General features: G+C 41.1%; 1 protein-coding gene across 1 annotated transcript in view; it reads right to left on the bottom strand.

Moving 5' to 3' along the window:
* Positions 1 to 25,162, bottom strand: part of PAWR (pro-apoptotic WT1 regulator) — a 145,728-nt gene that overhangs the window by 48,210 nt on the left and 72,356 nt on the right. The window contains exon 3 of the mRNA XM_074941988.1: positions 15,140 to 15,268. Within this exon, the coding sequence (XP_074798089.1) occupies positions 15,140 to 15,268 (129 nt within the window). The remainder of the gene's footprint in view (positions 1 to 15,139; positions 15,269 to 25,162) is intronic.

Genomic DNA, 25,162 nt, shown 5'->3' with positions numbered 1-25,162 from the left:
CCAAATAGCTGGCCACCACATCCAGTAAAGAAGGCAGCCAAGCAATAGGGCAGGTGGTGACAATCAGGAAACAGAGAAGCTTGTATAGAAAAGAGCAAGGAACAGAAAAGATGGAAGGAGACTAAATGAAGAGCAGCAGGAAAATGAAGTGTAATTTGCTTTTTTCTCCCCAAAAGCAGACACGTGGCAGTAAAAATATATCAACATTTTTCATGTAAGTAATTGCTGTTTTTGCCACCATGATGTTATGCAACTGTAAGTAGGAAGGACAATATTATGATACACACTATGAAAAGGTTTGGGAATCTGGTATAGAAACCAGTTTCTATAGCAAAATATTTTTTTGCCTATGTTTTCTGCAAGATAGAAAAGGAATCTATTTTACTCAATTAGACATGTGTGAAAATATTTGACAGGAGTCCACCACATGCCAAGCCTTGTTCAGGTCTACCACGTCCATCTAGATACTCACATGGCCCACATCATTGCAATGTAACCTGCCTTCAAGCTCATGTCACAATTTGCATGAAAATAGTTCTTGGAGATTCCTGATGGAATGAACTTTGCTTGACTACCAGTTACATGGATCTGCTCTCTTGGATAAGTAAAGCCAGTGAAGATTGAGTGATATAATGAATACCTTTCTCAGGAAAAGCAAGCTCTCATGAGATCTTAAACGTTCTGTGGTTCAGACCTTGCTCAAAAACCCAATGCTGAAAAACAATCACCTTGCCAGTACTACAAAGAAACGATGGAGGTGACTGAGAAAGCCATATCCAGTAATGACACCCTCCGATTTTCTTGGAGCCTTGTAAGCCAAACTTTCAAACTTGGTTCTGGCATGAAAACAGCATTAACTAGAGTGCTCTCTAGTTTAGGGGTAGCGGACAGATGCCAGACATCCATACTACTAGTATCAGCAGCCTTTGACATCAGTCATATGATGCAACTTACTATATCAGAGGACCTGGGAGGAGTGGACCTGCCAGTTTAAAGGGGCTTCACTTGTTCCTTTCAAACCTTTACAATTTATAGTGCAAGGTAGCAGTTCTCCCTTCCCAGAGATGTCTCAGCTGAGTAATGTCACAGCACTCTATCCCATCACCACTCCTGCTCAATGTTTATATGAAACCGTAAGGGAAGATTGTAAGGAGCTGCAACAGCATTCAGCACTGCACTTTTTTTTTTTTTTTAAAACAGATTAACAAAAATTTCTTTTCTTGTTCTCCCTAGTTGTTTGAGAGAAAAAGACCTGGCTGCAAACCAGCAGTCTTATGTTCATTCCAGAGACGACAAAAAGTGATGCTGGTCAGCAGAGGAATGCACATGGAGGAACTGGCAAAGACATCTGCTTCTTCAATTGAGGGCATCTGCCTACCAAATTAAAAAAAAAAATGGCTTGAGTTATGGTGCTTTCTATTGCTCGTGCCAATACAAAAGTTCCAGCTGGTACAGCATGGGCTAAAGAGGAAAACAAGACAGGAAAACAACTTCATGAACCTGAGGGTGAAAGAAAAAGTAATAGTTCAGGCTACTAATGCAGAGTTAGGAAGTATGACATTTAGCACTTGCGTGACCCTGTAAATAGATATTCATCTCAGCTGCATCCATCTGTAAATGGGAAAACCACAAAAAACTGAACAAAAATTTCTTAATGAATACATTTTAATTGAATTTAGAGAAGCTAAAGAAAAGAAATCCAGACTTATTGCATCTCATTCTGTCTTTACAATTATTCAAGGTACATGAAAGCACACGCTGCACTAAGACCCCTAGAATTAAAGGGCGCAAAAGCCTTAGAGATTAAGTAAGAAGCCTCTACTATGACATGCCCAGTTCTTGGAAGTTTAAGTTGGTCCAGTGTTATTTTTATGTAGTTCCTATGATTATATTTCTACAAGAACTCGTAATCAATTATAAAAGACTTCATGGGTAAGTTTAATGTTTTGTTAGTAGCACTGAAATGCATTTGTGGAACAAAACTATCTAAATTTAAACCACTGATGTACTAAAAGTACATTTTATTGAACACAGATGATGAAAATATGTTACTTAAAAAAAAGAAAATGAAAATTTGTCTATCATCAGTAGTTCAATCTATTCTAACAAATGTTAAAATACTGAGTTCGCATCAAACTTTCCAGCAGAGATTAAACTCTCTCAATGGTTACATATACAACTTGCTATAAATTACATATAAGTTTTCTTCTGCCAAAATAGAGGTCTATGTGATTTCTCTTAAACTACAGGTCACATTTAAATATGAAAAGTATATATGACACCAAGTGCACAGACCTCTGACACTTGCACTAATGGAGTATCTGATAGAGTGGGCTGTCATCCATTAATTATGCGGACCAGTATTAAAGGGAGAGGGACACTTAGCCAGTGGATTTCACAGATATTTGCTCGCAGAAGAGAGATGGTCAGACCCGAGAAATCTGGGCTCTGTTCCAGGCCCTAGGGAGAATATGTTCTAGTGGTCACAGACCCTTCTGTCCGTTTCCCCACCAGCTTGACCCCTTCTATCCTAACCCAGTCTCTTCCCCAGTGCTGGTTCCTTGTCTGAGTCTCACCTAGCCATTCTCCTTGTCCACTTCTCAGGCTTCTCATCCCAGTTTCAGTCTCCTTGACAAGCTACTTCCAGTTAGCCTTCATCCCCATCTTCTCCTCATCATATTCCTTGCCCAGCCAGAGATCAAATTCCCCACCATCCCAGCTCCTCACCAGATCTATCTTCCCTCTACCTCACTGGTTCCCAGTCTCAATTGCCTTGCCCAGCAATCTCATCTGCACCCTAATTTCTCATCTGATCCACCTCTCTTTCCCTCCTTTACCCATCTTCCATGGTCTCAGCCCCTCTTCTGCCTGCCATGGGCTGCCCCTCCAATCTGACACCCACTCCTCTCCCCATGCTTCTTGTCCCAGGCTCTTTTGCTCAGCAAGTTCTAGCTCTCTTCCAGCACCCTGACTTCTTATCTGATCTCAGCCCCCCATCCTGCATTTACTGGCTCCCAGTCTCCTTGCCCAGCCAGACCAGTGTTTCGCCTCCCACACTCTTTGCCAGTCTCCAGTCCTAATCTCCTCTCCCAGCAGCCTGGCTCTTGTCCCTCTGCATACAAATCAGGCAGCTTCTTCTTACATGCTGCTTGGGCCCAGAAGGTGTCATTAAATGAACAGGGCCAACAGGTTCCCTGCTGTCAGTTCAGGTGCCCCGACACAGCAGCAATTGCAGGAAAAGTCCTGCTCAGTCCCTTCCTGAGCAATGCTCAGTACGGACAGAATTTGGGGGAATTTAGCTAATAAAAAGCAATTAAATCTAACTGAGCATGTGCAAATTATCATTTTTCAAATATTTAGAAAAACTTATCGAGTTTGGGAGGATTTTCAAAGAGATGGAAAAAGGCACATTCCTGTCACAAAGGCTATTCCCCTGACAAATTTAAGTCCCTGCTCAAAGACATCAGTGCACTAGAACTTTTGAAAGAAAAGAGATGCCAAATTAATTTTTTAACATGGGCAAAACAATGTACTTTTGGCCCTAGTCTTATTATTGAAAATGACTGAACTGTTTTGACAGAGATTTTCCAAAAATAACCCACTCTAAGTCAGACATCAGCGTGTAGAATTAGAGCCCAAACCATTAAAGATTGACAAAGTTATAAGCAACTGGTAAGAGGGTCTTAAAGTTGCCTCACACTTTCCTATAAGTGGTGATACCAGACCTATAAGTTAGTGGTCTGTCATGTTTCTAATGGATGCATCCACATCCCACTACCACCACCGGTATATATGCAAAACAAGTATAGCCTGGGCAGTAGCATGCCATCATTCCCTCCACACTATGTTTCACCTAAACTCCTTCCCCATGAGGAACAGAACCTGCTTTACAGGATAGGGTGTTTCAGATAAATATTGTCATTCTGGTACTGCCAGTCTGGCACGAGATGCCAATTGTGGTGATGGAAGCAGAAGTGGTAGTGATATAGTGATGTGAATTCCTGGCCATTAGAAAGTTGACAGACTAGTAGTTTATTTCATGTAGAACACTGAAAGATCAGAAAATTTTCTGTAACTTCCATCACATGCTAAATTCAAACTGTGAATACAGAACTGAAAATCCTTGTGCATCTCATCTCCAATACCTTGAGCCACCCAGGTCATCATCTCTGTCATTTTGAGAGAAAATTTGCATTACTTGCACAATTGATCTATGTCTACATTCTACTTAAAAGTTCCAATGTACAAATTCACAACTGATTACTTTTGGAAGCAGAGTGATAGATCTTCCAAAAGCAAAAGTAATTTCCTGTTCTTTCCAGTACTGACTCCCTATTTAATAAATGGAGCTTTTTATAAATACTACCAGTCTTAAGATTATGTCCAAACATGTTATAGTAGGTCTACCTGTTAATATTCACAACATACAGAATTTATAAAATACACACACCATGAAATCTCAAAATCTGAATTTGTTCTTGACCTTTTGCCATTAATACTTCCTTTAGCAAAAGTATCCTTAAAGTAAATACCGTACTGAAAGGATGTTAGTCCTGAGATAGGGTTTTTTTTTTTGGTTTTGGTTTGTTTTTAAGTTACTCTGGGGTGCTGCAGAGAGTTTAATTGTAATAAATACCATGACTAGTCTGTGTGAAAGCCTCAAAGTTTCTCTTCAGGCTCACTTATGAATTACTTCACTTTCTCTTCCCTGTAGAAAGCTGTCCATCTGTATTTAAGTCATCAACACTATGTACATTCTACTTGCTCACGGTGTTTGGATACAAATCCCATATCACTTGCATATTACCTTTTGCACATTGTATAATGTCTCTCCTTATGATTTGGGTCCTTAGAGAAGTCTCTGATCATGATACACAATTGTTTTGATTACATTTGGACAAACTATGTAGTACTACACTTTTTTTTTGGATAGGCAAGTTTTCATTTCTGCATTAGGAAAATATTGTTATAAAGTATTAATGCACACCTGAACACATACGCAGGGCTCCCATTTACTTTAGTGGAAACCGAACACATATCTAAGAGCACAATTTGGTCCTTAAACTGGAATGGTCAAGTAGATATGAATTTCACCATTATTTATTTTAAGGTAATAGGGCCGCTTTCAAAATACATTGTATAACAACAGTGTACTGTCTGTCTGCCTAATTTAGTGTTTACCAACACTTTTTTACAACAGTACAGTGTCATACAGCTTACCTGGCAGCATATTCTTTGGCAACAGAACTCTCAACACTCTGACATCAGGCAAGTTTTCAGCTCTATTTACTAGTGGGAACTCATGTAATACATAACAGTTTTTTCATACAATTAGAGTGATGTCACATTATCTGATTAAAATATGACCATATAGATCATTGTTGCAACCACTGTTCTATATTTGCAACAAATCTGGTAAAAAATGTGGTATGTAAGGTGTCTATAAAAAGGTTATGATCTGCTGGTTATTATTATGCTATCTGTATGCATGTATCATTTTTGTATTTGAAGTTATGAGTATTGGCTCTATACCTGTATTTCAAATGTTTACTCCTGGGGTAACACCCACAAGGTAGTTAGCCAGCACATCTTGAAGGGACTATTCTAATTAAGTGGCTCATCAAGGGACACTTAACTCACAATGGACCATGGGAGACGCCCATCTACACAGAATGGACTTTTCTGTGGCCATTCCACCTGAAGTATAGGTAATGACTTCCTACTATGACTAAGCAAAAATCAGGCATGCACAGGTGCCTTACCCACATGACTCCAAACTCCCATTTTCCACTAGCTGTGCTGAGGGCTTTGTTTGAAACAATAGGTTTCCCTCCACATGGCAGAAGATATAAAGGGCCCTGGAAACCCATCCATTTTTCCTCTTTCCTGCTCAAACCTCTGGACTACGGACGTATACTAGTGGGAGCATTCTAACCAAGGGACTGAGGTCCTTCCAATGATTTGGAAGCTACCAGAGACTTGACTTAAGACAGCAGTTTATTCCATCACTGCTACAAGCCTGAACCAAGAACTTTGCAATTACTGTATGTATTTGATTCCTTTAACCAACTTTAACTCTCATCTTTCTTTCTTTTTATGAATAAACCTTTACATTTTAGATACTAAAGGAATGGCATCAACATGATTTTTGGGTAAGATCTAAGTTATATATTGACCTGGGTGTGTGGCTGGTCCTTTGGGATAAGAAGAACCTTTTATTTGAAGAGACTGATTTTAAAAAACCAATTACCTAAGTGTAGTGTTTTCAGTAGTAACACAAGGTCTGGAATGCCTAAGGAAACTGCTTTGATAACTTCTTAGCCAGTGTGGTAAAGCAGAAGTTTACTTTTGTTGCTGGTTTGGTATATCCTATGGGGGATTAGCCACCAGTCTTCAGGTGTATCTGCCCTATTTCTCAGGGGTTTGTCCTGAATTTGGCACTCTCAGTTGTGGCCCACTGAGGCACGGTTACAAGTGACTAGACCCTAAAAATTAGTTTTATTTACTGCTTTCCATATAGCTCATATGGTACCTCTATTAAACATTTATAGCCTTGTAGCATTAGTGATACATAGCTACTTTCAAATAATTTGTACACATTGGATCACACTTTATTCACGTCAAGATATTTAAACAATTAGAATGGCAATGCGCTGCTGCTCTTTTGTAGAAGTACCTCGAACTATAATAATGGAATGTTCCAATTTAGAACCAGTCAGAAAAAAGTCAGAGTTAAGGCTCTCAAACAATGGTTCTCTTGTACTTAGGTGCATTGTTTTCCCCCCATCAAATGGGCACAACACAACACAACCAACAACATTATACAGAAGTTCACAAACCATGAGGAACAAAATCCAGCAGAATCCTTAGGCATTAAGTGCTTTCTAACTGCCCTGTTGGGGACTTCAGAAATAATGCTAGATGTTCGGTCACCAGTTGGCACAGGATTAGTCAAGCACTTTCATCCTATACTCAAAAAGGAGACATCTTGTCGGGGAACTGGGTCATGGGCAGCCTGGCCTCAGGTGCAGAGCAGGAGTCAGAATGCCAGCATTCAGGAACAAGGCAGAGGGTCAGAACTGGACTCAGGGAAGGCAGAAGCAAGACTGGCTCTGAGGCAGGAGCAAGACTGGAACAGGACCGGTATAAGGTCTGATGCAGGGCAAGGTCTAGGCTGGAGTAAGGCAAGGTGCAGAGTAGGATCTAAGGCTGGAGGCAGGACAGAACAGTGGTGCTGAAACAATTTTTATAGTGAGGTTGCTAAAGGTGGAAGCCATGTATTTGGGTCGTTATTACTGCTTCAAGTCAGGGGGTGCGGCAGCACTCGCTGCACCCCTAGTTCCAGCATATATGAGGCAGAAGCAGGGCTTGGAGAGAGGCGAGCACAGGGAGGCAGAGAATCTGCGGCTGTGGGCGCTGAGCGGCCAGCAAGCTACCGCTGGGCTTAACCGGCCTGTTAGCTTCCTCAGCTAGTCAGACAGCACAGTCCATCAGGCAGCCTAGCTGACTTGTTAGGCTATTGGAGACTGAGCAGGCGCAGCTGTAGGGCCTTACTCCTGACATCTCCAAGTCGTTAAGAGAATTCCTTTCAGAGTGTCAAATGGTTTCAACATTAAATGGAATGACTTTTGTGAGCAGGATGACCAGGTAATGGCTATGTGGAATGTTGTGTTGATTCTAGAAGTTGAAGTGATACTTTGACAGCAGGCATCAACCCAGATACACCAATGTAATCATATACACGACAGTACACTGTACACTGACAGAAAAAAAGTTTAAATTCTTCACTCTGGATGCTAAGATCTCCAAGGGAATTCTGTATTGGAACCAAGCTTTGGCTATTGCGATGAAGTACACACGTCTTTGAAGCAGATAACACCGAGCTATGGAAACAGGATAGCAAGATATCCTGTATGTCCTCCTCAAGGATAACAACTGGCATGGACACTATGGAGGCTGCAGTCCGTGGTAGTTTAGCTTCCAGACGCCGTGAGTAAATGGGAAAGTGTCTCAAGACTTCAGAGGGCTCCTTTCTGTGCAGAGCTATGTACTTCTGGGGAGATTAAGTATATACTTCAAGTCTATTCCAAGGCAGTACACTGAGTGAGTCAATGCTTCATCATAGCACCAGGGTATCACACACATCTGGATGCTGAGAAGGCAGGAAACTTTGGAGCCTAGCACATTAAACTTATACTGATGTAAGCAGCACTGACACCATCAACCAAAAGGTAGGACGTTTAACTGCCTCAATTGGTCTTCTTCCTTTGAAGCTTACCAAGTGAAATAATGCATGAGACTTTCAAGGTGTGTGCAATTGCAGGAGAATTTTATAGGTTATAAGCTTCCCTCCAGAAGAGGATAACTATAGAGACATTGGAAAAAGGGTATGATGAACAAGGGATAATTTTCTTGGAGATTCCATCATTGTTGCAGCAACATCCGAGATCCATGCAGGAACCCCCAAGAAGCCCCTCCATGTTCAGAAGAAGAAATTAACTGATAGTTGAGGCACTAGATTGTTGCATACTGTTTCTAATTACAGTTGTGCCTATGGGCCGCATATTATACACCACACAAACACTTATTGAAAAGACAATAAGCACGACTGCAATAAAAGGAAAGTGAGCCACGTCTTCTCATAGAGCCTCTAGCTTTAGAGCTTTTAAGATATAGAAGACTCCCTCCCCTCCCCCAGTTTGTGCTAGAAGCACAACTCAAGAGCAGGGATCTATTGGAGCTCCTTTTAGGCCTGGGCTACACTGGGGGGTGGAGGGGGGGTGTTTTCAAACTAAGATACGCAACTTCAGCTATGCTATTCACGTAGCTGAAGTCAAAGTATCTTAGTTCAACTTACCTGGCCATCCTCACAGTGGCAAGTCGACCGTGGCAGCTCCCCCGTCGACTCCACTTACTCCTACTGCCGAGGTGGAATACAGGCATCTATTTGGGGATCGATTTATCGTGTCTAGATAGACGCGATAAATCAATCCCCGATAGATCGATCACTACCCGCCGATCCAGCAGGCAGTGAAGACGTACCCTGTTCCTTAATCTTTTGAATACCATGAATGCCCTAAGCTCTCACCCCTTCCCTCTCCTCATTTAGCTATATGGGAAGGGCAAAATGGCTGAGACTCCCTGACAACAGCTATGACCTCCTGTGTGTCTCAATGCCCAGGAAGAGAATGCATGTCATGTTTTTGCCCCTGGAGAGAAGCATTCAGAGCAAGCCCAAGCTGAACTGTGAGATATTCAGCAAGGACAGAACCACATTCAGCACAGAAAATCCTCGCATCTAATCTGAGCTTGAACAAGAGATTCAAAACTTTGTTACACAAGGGCCAATAAACTTCTATGTGGAAAAGAAGTTTCCAATGCTGACAGCCCATTTCTTTGCAGAAAAGAGAGAGGAGACATGCATTTGTGGGCTTACGTTTAATACATTTCACAAATTTTACAGTCTCATTAAGTATCTTTTGCAGTTCCATTGTCATCTCTACTGCTAAAGCTGTTCAATAGAATGGATGGCCCCTTTGCTTTCCCTATCATAGCCTGGGCATCATCTGTGCAGACACCTGTTCAATGACGCAAATCCAACCAAGCAACAAGAGAGTTAGCTGTTGGAAAGATTAAAAGATACCCCGCTCCCTCCCCGTTTTAGGCAGCATGTCCGGTCAGTGGACAGCAAAATTTATGTATGGATTCTTCCAACTCAGATTGCACAAATGTTAGAAGTTGAGCAGAAGACTCCACATCTGTAGTTTTATCCAGTTGCATTGAGAAGTACTGGCCCTCCTGAACATCTGCAGATATGGTCAGGAATACACAGGCTGATTGCGTTACTCGGAATTGTTTCAACTTGACTCTCAGTAGCAGATTCCAACATAAGTTAATGGCATCTAAGACAGATGCAATCTACGGTTCCCCAGTTTTGATAAATTGGCAGCTTTTGCTATTTGCATGTTTGATGGGCATTTCTGTTTTCAACATGGTCATTTAATAAAATATTCTAATTTTGTAAACCCATTAGGTTTCACTTGAATTTAATGAATTTCTTTTGTAAAGTCTGATGCCTAGTCTCCAACTGGCTCAATGCTTCCTCCTTTTAATGGCCATAGGCACACCTTTGGCAGCTTCTGGAAAAATGACTTTTAAGTACTGCAGTAGAAATCTGGTGTACATTTCGGTCCACGACTGCCAGAAAAGAGAGTCAGGCTGCAAGTGTCCTGCTGTATCTTGGTGCCCCCGTCTCTCTGTATCCACTTGTTTCACCTTATATTTCGACTGCAAGATCTTTGAAGCATAAGTCTTGTACAAATCTTGTACAGTTCATGACTGGGGTTCCTAGCCACTTCTGCAATACAAATAAATATTCATAAACTTTAAGGCTAGAAGGAAACCCAAGATCATTTAGTCTAGCCTCCTGTACATCGCAGACCATTAAATTTCACACAATTACCCCTGTATTTAGCTCAATAACTTGTGTTTGACTAAAGCATGTTTTCCAGAAAGACATTCAGTCTTGAATTTAAGATACCCAAGAGCTGCAGAGTCCACCACTTTCGTTGGTAGCTTGTTCCAGTAATTAACAAACATACATCACTGTTAAAAGCGTGCCTTATTTCCAACTTCAAGTTGTCTGGTTATGACTTCAGCCGTTATTATGATTTTTCCGCTAGATTAAAGAGCACTTTAAATTTCTAGTATTTTGAATGCACTTATACACCACAATCAACTCATTTCTCAATCTTCTTTTTTATAAATTAAAACAGACTGAGCTCCAAGTCTTTCACTGTAAGGCATTTTTCCAGCTCTCAAATTAGCTTAGTGGTGGTTTTCTGGCCCATCTCCAAATTTTCAACATTTTTTAAAATGTTACCACCACACCCAAATGCAGTATTCCAGTATCAGCCTCACCAATGTTGTATACAGATATCATCATCATCATCATCATCATCTCCTCCTCCTCCTTATTCCTACCGACTACTTCCCTGTCTACACATCCATAGATCACATTAGCTATTTCAGTCAGTGTCACACTGGAAGTTCATGTTCAGTTGTTTGTTCACTATGACCCTCAAAATCTTTTTCAGAATCACTGCTTTCCAAGATACAGTCCGACATTTTCAGAATCACTGCTTTCCAAGATACAGTCCGACATTCTGCAGGTCGGGGTTTCAATTCTTGTTCCTAGCTGTATGAAAGTTTGCATTTGGCAGTATTAAAAACTCATTTTGTTCAAATGAGCAGGTCCATATTACCAAACAATCCAGATTGCTTTGTATGACTTATTATTAAATTACTCTGCCAATTTGCGTGTCATCTGCAAATTTATTCACCAGTGATTTTATATTTGCTTCCAAATCATTGAAGATACTGAATAGTATTGGGATCAGTACTAATCCTTGAAGAATCCCACTGGGAATACCCCTATTCGATGACTCCCTATCAACAACTACTTTTTCGAGGTCTGCGGGTTAGCTAGTTCTTCATCTATTTAATATGTATTTCACGGATATTGTTTTGGGATTTTTTCTTTTAAAGCAATCTGAATGTAGTACAGTGCTGCTTCTTCACCTTACCCCATCAGTCTGGGTCAGTGGCTCTTGTTCTTCGCCTCCAACCATTCTTCTCAAGTGTTTCTTCCAAGCTGACAGCAACCTTCCTCAGGTTTTCCTTCAGCATCTCGACCCACTTTTTTGCTAGGACTTCCTTGTGGTCGTCATCCTGTGATTATTACTCTCTCGTACTCCCTGACAAACATATCCCACATCTTGTCATCACATATTAATCTCAGCCAATACTCCCTCAGCTTTTTGGCGATGGAGGCTACCTGTTGCAAGGCTCATATGATTTCACTGTGTAGACCACCACCTCTAGTCTAACCCAGCATGCACCTGGCATTCTCATTTTGGCAGTGTGAAGTAATAATTCTCTCCTCCTCATTGGCCAACATTCAGACTCTCATGTCATGTCTGGACTAACAGTATTCTTAATATGCTTTGCTTGGTAGTCTACCCAGCATATTCTTATCACAGACAATTTCCATTAACTCCCTGGACTTACACCAATCACTCTTCATGAGGCTCCTAACATCTGCATTCATATTCCTATCATGGCTCAACACTGAACTAATGAATTTAAATTGTTGCATAGTGTGACGGATTGGGTCACAGAAACCCTCTTGGGACTACCATCTGATGTGCTGAGACTGCCTCTGAGCCAGTTTTCCCTGGTAGCTTGGGACTTCAGTACCCTGTCTTGTTGAGCCAGACATGCTAGCCTGCTGGAAAAAAAAAAAAAAAAAAACAGACCCAGGTCTGAACCACGTCCCCCAAAAGCTGCAGACTTAACTGAAAATGGCTTAAAAAGCGCTCCTGTCTCTAGCACCCAGATACCCAGCTCCCAACGGGATCCAAACCCCAAATAAATCAATTTTACTTTGTATAAAGCTTATACAAGGTAAACTCATATTGTCCGCCCTCTATTACACTGATAGAGAGATATGCACAGCTATTTGCTTCCCCAGGTATTAATCGCTTACTCTGGGTTAATTAATAAACAAAAGTGATTTTATTAAATATAAAAAGTAGAAATTGAAGTGATTCCAAGTAATAACAGACAGAAGTAAACTGCCAAGCAAAATAAAACAAAAAACACACAAGTCTAAGCCCAATACATTTAAGAAACTGAATGCAGGTAAATCTCACCCTCAGAGATGCTCCAATAAGCTTCTTTCACAGACTAGACTCCTTCCTAGTCTGGGCCCAATCCTTTCCCCTAGTACAGTCCTTGTTCCAGTTCAGGTGGTAGCTAGGGGATTTCTCATGACTGCAGCCCTCTTTGTTCTGTTGCACCCCCTTATATATCTTTGCACAAGGCGGGAATCCTTTGTCCCTCTCTGGGTTCCTACCCCTCCTTCTAAATGGAAAAGCACCAGGTTAAAGATGGATTCCAGTTCAGGTGACATGATCACATGTCACTAAGACTTCATTACCCACTTGCCAGCACACATGTATACAGGAAGACTTACAAGTAAACAGAACCATTTGCAACCAATTGTCCTGGTTAATGGGAGCCATCAAGATTCCAAGACACTATTAATGGCCCACACTTTGCATAATTACAATAGGACCTCAGAGTTATATTTCATCTTTCTAGTTTCAGATACAAGAATGATACATTTATACAAATTGGATGACCACACTCAGTAGATTATAAAAGATTTATAATGTTCCTTTACAAGAAACCTTTTGCATGAAGCATATTCCAGTTACATTATATTCACACTCATTAGCATATTTTCATAAAATCATATAGAGTGCAACGTCACACAGACTAACTCTACACCATCTAGTTTAATTGGCTTCTCATTGTCCCTCTCAAAGAAGCATCATTTGTATTCGGTCTTGTCAGAAGAAAATGGCTTACAAATCATCTAATACACCCCTTCCATAGTACTAGGTCCATTTCCAGTTTGTATTTATCTTTGTGGCATAATCAACAATAATGTCATTGACAAAAAAGCATGCTTCACAAAGTCTCCCCCCTAATTTCCTGCATAAAGGTGTCCATTCCAAATCACAAACAATAATGGGTTTAACACCGATCCTTAATGTAGGCCTACCCTCACAGTGAATAATTCATGTTGCACCATACTAACCACACTAAGCTCCCTACAGGAGTCTAGGACGAATACATCTATGCAGTTACCTTTATCAACCAAACCTCTAACCTCCTTAAAAATGAAATCAGGTTTGTTCGACAAGACCTATTCCATAAAACTGTGACCGGCTGGACAAGAAACTAGGACAATGCACCTGGGAGGAGAACAGAAAGGGACAAGAAAATTGGATCCCTGCCTCATTCAGTACACAGAATGGACTTGCTCGGGGGATGAATAAGGATTATGTAGTGAAGTGGACTCATCTGTAGAACCCTTGCCTCATTTGTTGCAGAAGTTGGAAGGCAGTGAAAGAGGCAAGGGATTGAAGGAAGCGAAAAGATAAGCTCATGGTTAAGGCAGTTGAATGATACCCTGGAGAACTGAATTCTATCCCTGCATCTGCCACAGAGAGCTCCTATGTGATGCTAGACAAGCCATAGGCGCCAACTTTCCCTGGTGCCAGTGGGTGCTAGCACAGCCCCTGCCCCCCGAGCCCTGCCCCCATTCCAACCCCTTCCTTAAAGTCCCTGCCCCAACTCCGCCCCCATTGGACCTCTCCCCAAATCCCCGCCCCAGCCCCGCCTCCCCCCCCAAGCACACCGCATTCCCCCTCCTCCCCCCTAGCTGTTTCACAGCGCAAGCGCTGGGAGCCAGGGGAAAAGCGGAGACGCAGCGCGCTCAGGGAAGGAGATGGAGCAGAGGCGCAGCTGAGCTGGGGTGGGAGGGTTGGCCGGGAAGCTGCCGGTGGGTGCAGAGCTCGTCTTTTGTGTGCTTTTACCCTATACTATACAGATTTGATGGGGGAGACCACCATTTCTCAGACTGGGAGTTGTGACCCAAAAGGAAGTTGCGGGGGGGGGGGGGTTAAAGGTTATTTTGGGGGGGGGGGTCATGTATTACCACCCTTATTTCTGCGCTGACTTCACAGCTGGGCAGCCAGAAAGCAGCAGCTACTAGCTGGAAGCCCAGCTCTAAAGGCAGCACCCCATCAGCAGCAGCGCAGAAGTAAGGGTAGCAGTACTGCAACCCCTCCCCCACATAATTCCTTTTTGGGTCGGGACCCTTACAATTACAACACCATGAATATTTCAGCTATTTAAATAGCTGAAATAATGAAATTTATTAATTTTTAAAATCCTATGACCGTGGAATTGACTACAATGGACCGTGAATTTGGTAGGGCCCTACTTATATACCTTTTCTTATAAAAGAAAATCAGGCAACAATGTAACAAGACAAATACAATTAATGAGCATTTTAAATGTGATAAAAATGAAGGATGACTAAATCAATGTACATTTTAAGTAATACAATGGACTACCAGTTTTGATAACTTGTTCCTGCTTACAAAATAGTTTACTGCCTTGGTTGGCGTTGAAACAGGAGTCAGAAACATGAGATTAACCAAATTTAAGTCTGGAATTAGCAACTGAATTACATTTTAAACGGAACAAAATTTTAAGTTCTCACCTGTATTAGGTATGAGCCACTTGGGTCTGCACTGGCAGATTCATTCTGCATTGTATTCTGCTGTGTGATAGCATCTTCCCTCTTTCGTTCCTTCTGTCCTGTTTCATCATCATCATATTCATCTAGACTCTAAAAACAACACAGTCAACTGTAAAAAAAAGCTATATTACATTTTGGATATCTATGCAAACAAAAACTGAAGCAATCTATGAAGTTTATATATTAGTATTAATATTAATATTTTCAAAGATTAGTTCAAGATTTATGTATTTTGTTTAAATTAACATGGCATTTTGATTCTACATTGGTCAAGCTATAATACTTTAAATATAGGGATCAAGTCTGGGAAACTAAGATTTTTTTTTTTTTTTAATAGTACAATAACCCCTTTCTTAACATTGTAGTTATGTTCCTGAAAAATGTGACTTTAAGTGAAACAACGTTAAGCAAATCCAATTTCCCCATAAGAATCAATGTAAATGGGGGGGTTAGGTTCCAGGGAAATTTTTTTCACCAGACAAAAACACTGTATTATTTAAGTTTTAAACAAACAATTTATTTCTAGACACAGCAATGATAATTGTGAAGCTTGGTTGAGGTGGTGAAGTTAGAGGATGGGATATTTCCCAAAGAATGCCTTACTGCTAAATGATGAACTAGAACTCAGCAGAGCACTCAAGGGTTAACACCTTGCTGTTAATGTAGCCTCACACGCTACAAGGCAGCATGAATGGAGGGAGAGGAGACAGCATGGCAGACAGACACACCCTATGTGTGGGGGAGAGAGAGATGCCCATTGCCCCTTTAAGTATGCGGACACCATTCTAAGTACATTGCCTTTAAAAAGATCAGGAAGCTGCGACAGCAGCTGCGGCCAGCTCTCTCGATCCTGAGCCCTGTTGTGTCTCCCCCTGCTCTATATGGAGAAGGGGTAAGCGGGGGGGGGCAAGGAGGAGGGAGAGGGGGACACCCTGACATTAGCTCCCCCTCTTCCCCACTCCCCCACACAGCAAGCAGGAGGCTCCCGGTACCAGCTCCAAGGCAGAGAGCAGGAGCAGCACATGGCAGTGGGGGAGGGACAGCTGAACTGTCAGCAATTGATAACCTGCTGGGCAGCTGCTGCACAGGGAACTTAGGGGAGCTGATAGGGGGGCTACCGTTCCACCCTGCTTCCAAGCCCCCACCAGCTAGCTGCAACGGGCTGCTCTTCCTGCAAGCAGTTGTCAAAGCAGGCAGCTGCCAAACATTATAAGGGAGCATTGCACAACTTTAAATGAGCATGCTCCCTAACTGATCAGCAACATAACAACGTTAACTGGGATGACTTTAAGTGAGGAGTTACTGTAGTTAAGAAAAAGTCAGTTCCCCCCCAAAAAACTCCCAATTGTCTTCAGCAACATTTGTAGGCCTGTATAAGCCCAACAAAGGAAATGAAAGGAAATGTAGAGTTAAAATAGAAAAACCAGACTGACACTTCAGCACATACCACTGGACCTTCTTTTTGGCACAGCAGCATTTGCTAAGACTGGAATGTCAATCTGAATGTTCTGCCTTAATTCTACGTTTCCATGCTTTTGTCATTTCAGTTGCACTCTTAACATTAAACAAATCTAGTGGTCTGATTCTGTTTGCAGTAGTTTGTGTAGCTCGAAAGCTTGTCTTTTTCACTCACAGGATAAAAGATATTACCTCACCCATCTTGTCTAATTAGTACTAATGAGTAAGGCTGCTGTGTCACAGAGGTCACGGATTCTGTGACTTTCTGTCACCGTCATGACTTCTGCAGCTGCCAGTGCTGGTTCAGGAGCTGCCCGAGCCAGGCAGCCCCTGGGCCAGCAGCAGCAGTTTGGATGCGTGGAAGAGGGCTCAGGGTTTGGGTGCTGGGTGGCACTTACTTGGGCATGCTTCCTGGCTTTCACCAGCATGTCCCTGCAGCTCCTAAGCTCTCACTGGCTGCGCTTCCCAGCCAGTGGGAGCTGCCGGAACTGGCGCTTGTGGCAGGAGCAGCACGCGGAGCTCCCCTGGCCACCCTTCCCCCTAGGAGCTTCAGGGACATGCCTATCGGTCCCAGGTAGGGAGCCTACCAGCCCCACCAACCCTTTCTCCTGCCCCCCGCCCCAGCAGGGGTCCCGGGCCACCCTCCTCCAGCAGCCGCGGTCCCCCCACCCAAGTTTTAGTTAGGAGTAAAAGTCATGGACAGGTCACAGGCTGTGAATTTTTGTTTACTGCCCATGACTTTTACTAAAAATACCCATGACTAAAACATAGCCTTACTAATGAGAGGTTCTCCTCTTAAAGACAGAATACACTAGCATTTATAACATGGCAAATGCTATAGGCTATAGCACTAGAAGCTGAAGACCAGCCATTTTCCTAATAATTCATTCTGATGGAACACAAGACTTTAAATAAAACAAAACAAACCCAAACAATTGAAAGCAAAAAGAGAAAGGAATTCATCTTTAGTTCTTATAAAGCCAGACTTCTACAAAAATAACTATTGACCTGATATAGGATTTCTCAAATGAAATGAAGATTAGTGTCACACAGTGGATGTATGATACTTTACTGGAAAAAATAAAAACGAAGACTAAAACTCAGTGCAGATTCTGCCCCCACGTTTCAAAATATTCAATTAATAAAATGAAAACCCTGGAAAACCTCAAAGGAAAAAAGTTTTCAACTTTGAGATAGTTTGAGATTAGAGTGAGGAAAGCTATCGTAATAAACCTTAAAGTTATAAAAAACAAACCAAGCAATAATAATTTCAAATAAATTCTTTAAATTTTTAAAAGGTTATCTAAATTTACACAAAATGTACATAGAAAACAAAAACTGTCAAGTTGCTATTTTAAACAGAAAAAAACTTCCTCCTCCTCTGCTTCAACTTCATCTCAAATACACCTAATTCAGATTTTGTAGCAATCATAGTGAGATGAAACATTCCCCCCCCCCATCAAATATCATTAGCTCTTCAGTGCAAGGATTATCTATTTGTTACTAACAATTGTTTTGAAAATTAGCAGTTTTGGACATTAACATTGAGATTGGTATGGGATTCCCACCCTCAACATTTTAGAAAAAAAATATTAAGTTAACAGCACATTGAGCAGTGCATCTCCTCCACCCCCATCACCATTCCCATGAGCTCAAAGGACACACAACAGTGACAATAAATCAATATTGTCGAACTGCATTACACACAAATACTCCAAATGAGATTGCAACTGAACTGTGTAGTGTCAGGCTCACTCCCTGACAGGAGAGCAGCTATGTAAAGCCTGAAACTGGAACAGCATGGGGGGTGGGGGGGGGCGGGAGGACGGATTGCCTCCCTACCTAACAGAAACATGGTGTAGAACCATGCTCATGCTAAGGCAATTGTGAGCAGTGTAGAGCCACAAAATGCTGTGGTACCTTATGACTGCTTATAGATGCACTAAGAGAAGTTTGCTGAGATCCACCTGTGAAGTGGATCATCTGCTCCTCATGGTTCCTTACAGCTAATGAAGCCTTGACAAGGATTGTTAATCTCTCTCTGAAATGGACAACATGCCAGCAACTTTCAAAACCTGTTACAGTCTGGCCCATTCTCAAGAAAAAAATACACTAGCTAAAAACATACTGACGTGCTGACATAGATTTAATATTTAGAACTATACTAAACTAAACACAAGATGTTTACCCTAAAATTTTCAAAAATATTTATGAAAAGCTAGTCTTAGCTTTCAGTTCTAGTGGCCATGATTTTAAGTTTTGGAAGTAAAATATATGTGATAAAACTTGAGACTTTTCTTGACTTTAAGTGGTAGATTTAATTAATAAGGTATTACTTAAAAGTTAGAAATATACAAAATCTTATCAGTCTGAGGCTGTTTTAATAACCATATTATCTTACTGCTGCAATTATCTAGACCATTAGGACATTTCAGTCAATCGGACTGTTGTTTTGCCTTACATTGCTTTATAAAATGGTTTCACATCATTAAGCACAACAAATACAAGAATTCATGTCTCTGTCAGCAGTATCAGAGTACCGTACTGAACCACAGAGGTGTGATGCTGACATCATACTTTTCTTGCTTTTTTAATTTTGCTGCTTGATGCAAGGGATTTCAAATCTCTTAACAAAAAAAAATGTATTTTCCATTCAAATCACTTGTGTTCTGGTACAGCAGATATTCAGTGTGACATTTGCACATCTGATCTTAATACAAACAATCCACAAAAATTCCTTAGGTTTTCTAGCATTTCAATAAATATTTGATTCTGTAGGATAAACAGTTTTTCTATAAACCTCTACTGTGGAAAATAAAAGCAGGATGTTTTCTTCATCATTCTAATTCACTTGAAAACAGCCACGAATATATTCCTGCACTCCCAGCCCACTGCCAGTTTGCAGCTGAATTTGACTTAATAGAAAGAAAACATTTTAAATGGATCACAGCTGTACACAAACTTTAGTGGAAGTGACTAAAAAACAATTAGAGATGATGTTTTTTCCCGTAACTGAAAATGGTGTTCTTCTAATGGAAGAAAAGTCTCTAACTAGATCAGTTTACACTAAACATCACATTTGAACACACATGAGCAAATAATGAAATTGCAGAAATCAAGCAACACTGCTTATTTTGCAACTGCTTTTCGCTTCCCAGTCATGAATACTATATGTTATAACAAAAATAACTTTACCATTTAGGAGGCAAGACAGATATGATTGTACAGAAATTGGTTAGAGAAAAAAATTCAAATACCATTTGGGGATATAGTACCTTTCCCCAAAAACCTTCAAAGGAGGTGGAGCCACCACATATATAGTTCATATCTTTTTGGCAATTCCTGAAATATTTAGATCAGCGTTTCCCAGACTTTTTTGGCCATGGAACACATTATTTTGTAGTCGTCTGGTTTTCAAATTAAAAATTGTGTTATTTATGCTCAAATATATTTTATAAAACAAAGCAAAATACAAATTTAAAATAACTTGAACTAACAATTTCTAACTGGAAAGCGCATATAAAGTAGTACAAAAATCAAGTGCAAGAGTCAAAATTAAATGCTAGATTCTTTCACGGAACACCCTATTCACATCGTGCGGAACACCAGTGTTGCATGGAACACAGTTTAGGAAACGCTGATTTAGATGAACTTGTAGCAATTTCTTTGCATTTTTACAGAATTCTTCGTATGGAAAGAACCTAACAGCTTTGCAGAATTAGCTAGTCTACAGACACAGACACAACCATCTCACGTGTGGAATGTTCCAGATGTTTAACAGAACATCAGCACTATAGAATTGTTTAGGCCAAAGAATGGTGACTACAAGATAAGCAAACAGCGTTCAAGCAAGAATCAAATGTTCAAATTCTGCCTATTTAGGAGCTTTACAAGACGCTTTAATGGCTTCAACACTCTTCCCAGGAACCTGCTTAACAGGTTTTAATAACCTATGAGTGGCGTCACAAATTTATGGATCTTATACAGGGCTTTTTGTACTCCACATATCTCTAAGTGCTTTCCATGTAATAGGTTAAATACTAGCAAGCAGTGACTATGCTGGACAAAAGGACAAGTATTATACACTCAATTCACTTAGTCTTTCAGTCTATAATCTAGAAATTATTTTATTGAAAAGGGAAAAAGTGACATTAGGATTAGCCGCTTGTCTAGCATAAAAAAAAAAGCTTTTTACTGGCCACATAAAATAAACATGAGTGTCCCAAGCAGGGGCTTCAAACATCTGAACTCAAGGAACTTTCAGAAGTGCAGAAGGTAACCACATCCAAGTAGAGCATTTCAGCATCTATATTGGTCATGATCATAAGCATGGATTTTCAAGAGACAGATTAAAGGCAGAAATCTTTGGTATCACAGAACATCTGAATGCAGCACTGGGTCGTGAAAAGCAGGTGGCCCACAGTTGGTTACATACTGCATGGTGGGATGCTTTGGGGTTGATTGTGATGCCTCATTTGGAAAGAAATACAAGGGTTCAAAAAAAATGACATGTCCCTTGGGGTGGAAATAAGAGAAGGACTCCCTGTGGGGAACCTCAAGCTTCTGGTGGTTATAAGCCACATTTTACATGAATCTTTTCAAACTGATTGTCACGGTAATACAAGTTTTGCGATCAGTTCACTGCTGCTCTTCAGAGCATCATGTGTAAAAATAAAATTCAATAATTATGTAAGTTACATGCTGCTGCTGCTTGGAGAAGCTACAAAATGAATAGCTGCAGGCACTGTCGTTATCCAAAGAAAAACATCTCTGCCACCCCCTACAAAAAAAGGGAAAGATCGGACGAATAGTGGCCAAGGCTCCCTTTTCTCACATCAGCCAGGAGGCTTCAGCAAGAAGAGACAAAGCTCTGCCTCCCTCCAGCAAATAGAGGGGTTGGAGCTTCAGTTTAGTAGACATGTACATGCTAAAGGCTGATACTTAAGCTGGAACTGCCCCAAGATACCACACTGGTAGAAATCCCGAGCACCCTTCCCACAACTGGGAACATTAGTCTCTTTACCAAAATGTTGTACTTGGACTCACTGGTGGGGGCTCCTTTACCATCAACAGGGCTGGCCTTAGGGGTTGATGGGCTGGGCTGCCGCCCAGTGCACAGTATTTAAGGGAGCACCCTGCTAGTATCTCCTGTCCACCTGACAGCCAGCAAGGCTTAGAAGCAGCCAGGCAAGAGAGGGCAGATGGACCACGCTGCAGTTTTATTCATGTGCTATGGGTATATTCCCAGATATAGATAGTCCTATAAGAACACCTCTAATATTACATTTTGACATGGAGTCAATTCCCAAAGCTGCCATTCTTGGTGTTACACAGTTCCATGTCATCTTGAAGTGATGCTTCTACTAGGGAGGAACATTGTATGGATAGCGAAGGGGTGGGTGAGTGGCAGAAGGGGATTAAGCCAGTAGCAGCAGCAGGAAGAGAAGGGAAAGAAAGTATGGGGTCTACCATTCACAGGTTTTTGCTGATTTTTGTTTTTCAGCAATGTGTTCCAATAGGTAGCTTAAACTTTCGATGACCCCCAAACCCAATGTAGGTTAAGAAACATTACACTAGACAATAGGTTTCATGTTAAAAGAACTGGGAAGAAAGCATTCATTAGATTCACAAAAATGACCATAGTTTTATGTTATGGTATTCTTGGGAAGAGCATTATGACAAGTATATCTATACTATCAATTTTTTCTAAAATTCCCTCCTGTTCAGCTTGGTGGAGTAAATGTAAACAATTCAAGATTGTGTGCAATGTTACCAACATGTAGTCTCACCCTGCTCAGAGAGAGTTAGAGGACTATTGTGAAAATAATGCTCTTACTTGTGCTACCCTTGTGTGTATCACTACTGAAGCAACTGCTGGGTGGAAGCAACAGTGGGGAATTTGGGAAAAAAAATCCTAATGTAGATAAGCCCCAAACACAGTGGTCCCCAATCTTTCTGTGGCCAAGAGCAAATTCATGCCTTCAGAAGAGTGTGGCGGGCAGTGACGCTTGTCGGCGGCAATGCTTCTCCGCCAGAAGTGCTTATCGGCGGCATTTCAGTGGCAGCCCTGACGGCGGGCGCACATAAATGCCCCGGCCAGCGCCAAGGCGCCCGCAGGCACCACATTGGGGACCACTGCCCAAACAGATGATCTACCATTGCCTTAGGTGCCAGAAGAGAACTCTGAAAAAGATGCATATTGGAAAAAAACAGACTGACTAGAATAGTTGCTACAATATTTTCGGGCATCTTCTAAAACAAGCAAACTTGTAGATTTTTATTGCACTCTATTTCCTTCCTTTACACTAGAGACTGGCATCTTAAAGAGTTATGGGGTGGGTGGGATGGATGGTTGGGGGAAGTGTTTGAGCAAATGAGTTTATCAATTGTGTGTTTTGAAATGTATATTTTATTACATTTGTAAACTAATAATTTCATCAATTTGCAATACAACCTTGATATCAAGTTGCATTGAAAATATTTGTTAAAAGTTAGTATGAGGCTTTCATATTTTCTATTCCCTGGTTTAGTGAGCTAATACCCTGTTTTCTGGTGCTATCCACCTGAACCTCATTCAATGTTTACAGCAATCATTACCACACTTGAAGGATTGGAGTCAGGTCATGCCACACTGTTTAAGCCAGACATGAACACTGACAAACAGTGACGCTCAATAACCAATAACCAATACCTTATATGTGATACCAATACTAATGGGATTGAAGAGTTCATAAAATTTCAAAATTACAGTAGGTACAGTGCATAAGCTGCAGTGTGGTGCACTGCATCGCTTTCTCCTTATCCTTCACATCACCACAAAGCAATCACAAAGCACCACTGAAGGCACTGGAATATGAAGAGATGTTGATTTGTTCTTCAACACTTGCAGGAAGGGTGCCACTGGGTTCATATTACCGGTCATTTGTACAAATTGGTGTTTCCTAAAACCCACCACCATCATCAAGGTTCTACTATAAAGTCAGATTTTTCACTAAATGTATGCTGGAAGTTTCTTGTAGATGGATCCAAGTTTTCTATCTGCACTTATACACCACACAGTCCCAGAAAGCATGTGCACTCTGGTCTGCTCAGTCTCTTCAGAATTATTAGAAGTTTCTGAGCTGTTAGGGACACTACTTACGTAGAGGTGGAATTATCTTCTTTTGGTGCTTATTTGAAAATTTAATAAGAGAGTGATGGAGACTAGCATCATGGGCCAAGGAGAGGCAGAAGACAACATCTGAACAGCAAATGAGAGATGACGGGTAGGATGGGGATAAGCTGTGAAGTCTCTTGAAAGTGAAGACAAGCAGTTTATATTTGATGTAATAGAGAAGGAGGAGCCAGTGGAAGGATGCAAAGAGGAATGACATGGTCAAAGAGACAAGGTAGGAAAAATCTTTGCAGCAGAATACTGAATGGATAGGAGGAGAAACAAAATTAGAGTGAAGGACAAGATTTCAAGAAGAAAAATACGGACTATTGCGTCAAAGGCAGTTGACATGTCAAGGAGGATGAAGATGGAGTAGTGGTTCTGCACTTTAGCTATGAATAAGTCATTAGAGACTATGGCAAGAGCAGTTTCAGTGGAGAGCAAGAGGCGGAAACTGGATTGCAAAAGGTCTAGGATAGAAGTGAAGGAGGGGAACTCCAGACAGTGATTATAAACATCACATTCATTGACCTTAGAAATCAAAGAAAGAAGTGAAATGGAGCAGTAGTTAGTAGTCATTTTTGTTGTTGTCGTTGTTTTTAAAGATGGGAAAGACTAAAGCATGCTTGTAGTATGAGAGGGAAGAGCCATAAGGGAGTTTTTTATAATTCTATCAGATCTTTGGCACAGCCGTAGGTGTTGTCCCAGGAGTGCCCCTTCAACCTCATATGTTCCGATAGCTGTTTGTAGATCTTTGCATTGGACTCCTATTCAGATAGCCTGGACATGCTCCTCCTCCAGAGAGAAAGGAAATCAGGACTCCCAGATAGAATGATACAGAAACATAGCAGCCATGCCCTATAACACATTCTGGGTATATGAACTTGCCCCAAGGGGTGCACCTGAAAGTGTACCATTTAAACAGGGAGGTGGCATCCAATCAAGATGACCCCAGAACAATGGAGGGCACACAGGTAAATAGAGATGATGATCCTGATATGAAGCATTGCAGATTGGGATAGCAGTGGGAGGACTGCCTTAAGTAGTATAGTTAATTTGAAATATGGATGCATCCACACAAAACTTGTACCAATATTATTCATTCTAGCATAGAACAGTGTTGCATACAAAGTGAATTAAATGGGGGATAAGTCGACAGGCAGATATAAATAGATAAAAGAAAAAGAGAACTTGTATATGGACACAAGGGAGTTTCTGTAGGAAAAACTAGTTATAGCAAAAAAAAAAACCTTCCCATGTAGACAAGGCCTAACAAGGTATTTTTCAGTTTGTTGAAGGAGTGATGCTGTTTTTGTTGTTTAGGGATTTAACATCAGGCTATTCCATGCTTTAATTGTAAAATATTGGAAGTC

Source organism: Natator depressus, chromosome 1 (genome assembly GCF_965152275.1).
Source record: "Natator depressus isolate rNatDep1 chromosome 1, rNatDep2.hap1, whole genome shotgun sequence".
NCBI lineage: Eukaryota > Metazoa > Chordata > Testudines > Cheloniidae > Natator > Natator depressus.
Note: the sequence above shows the minus strand (reverse complement) of the source record. Positions and strands in the feature narration are given on the sequence as shown.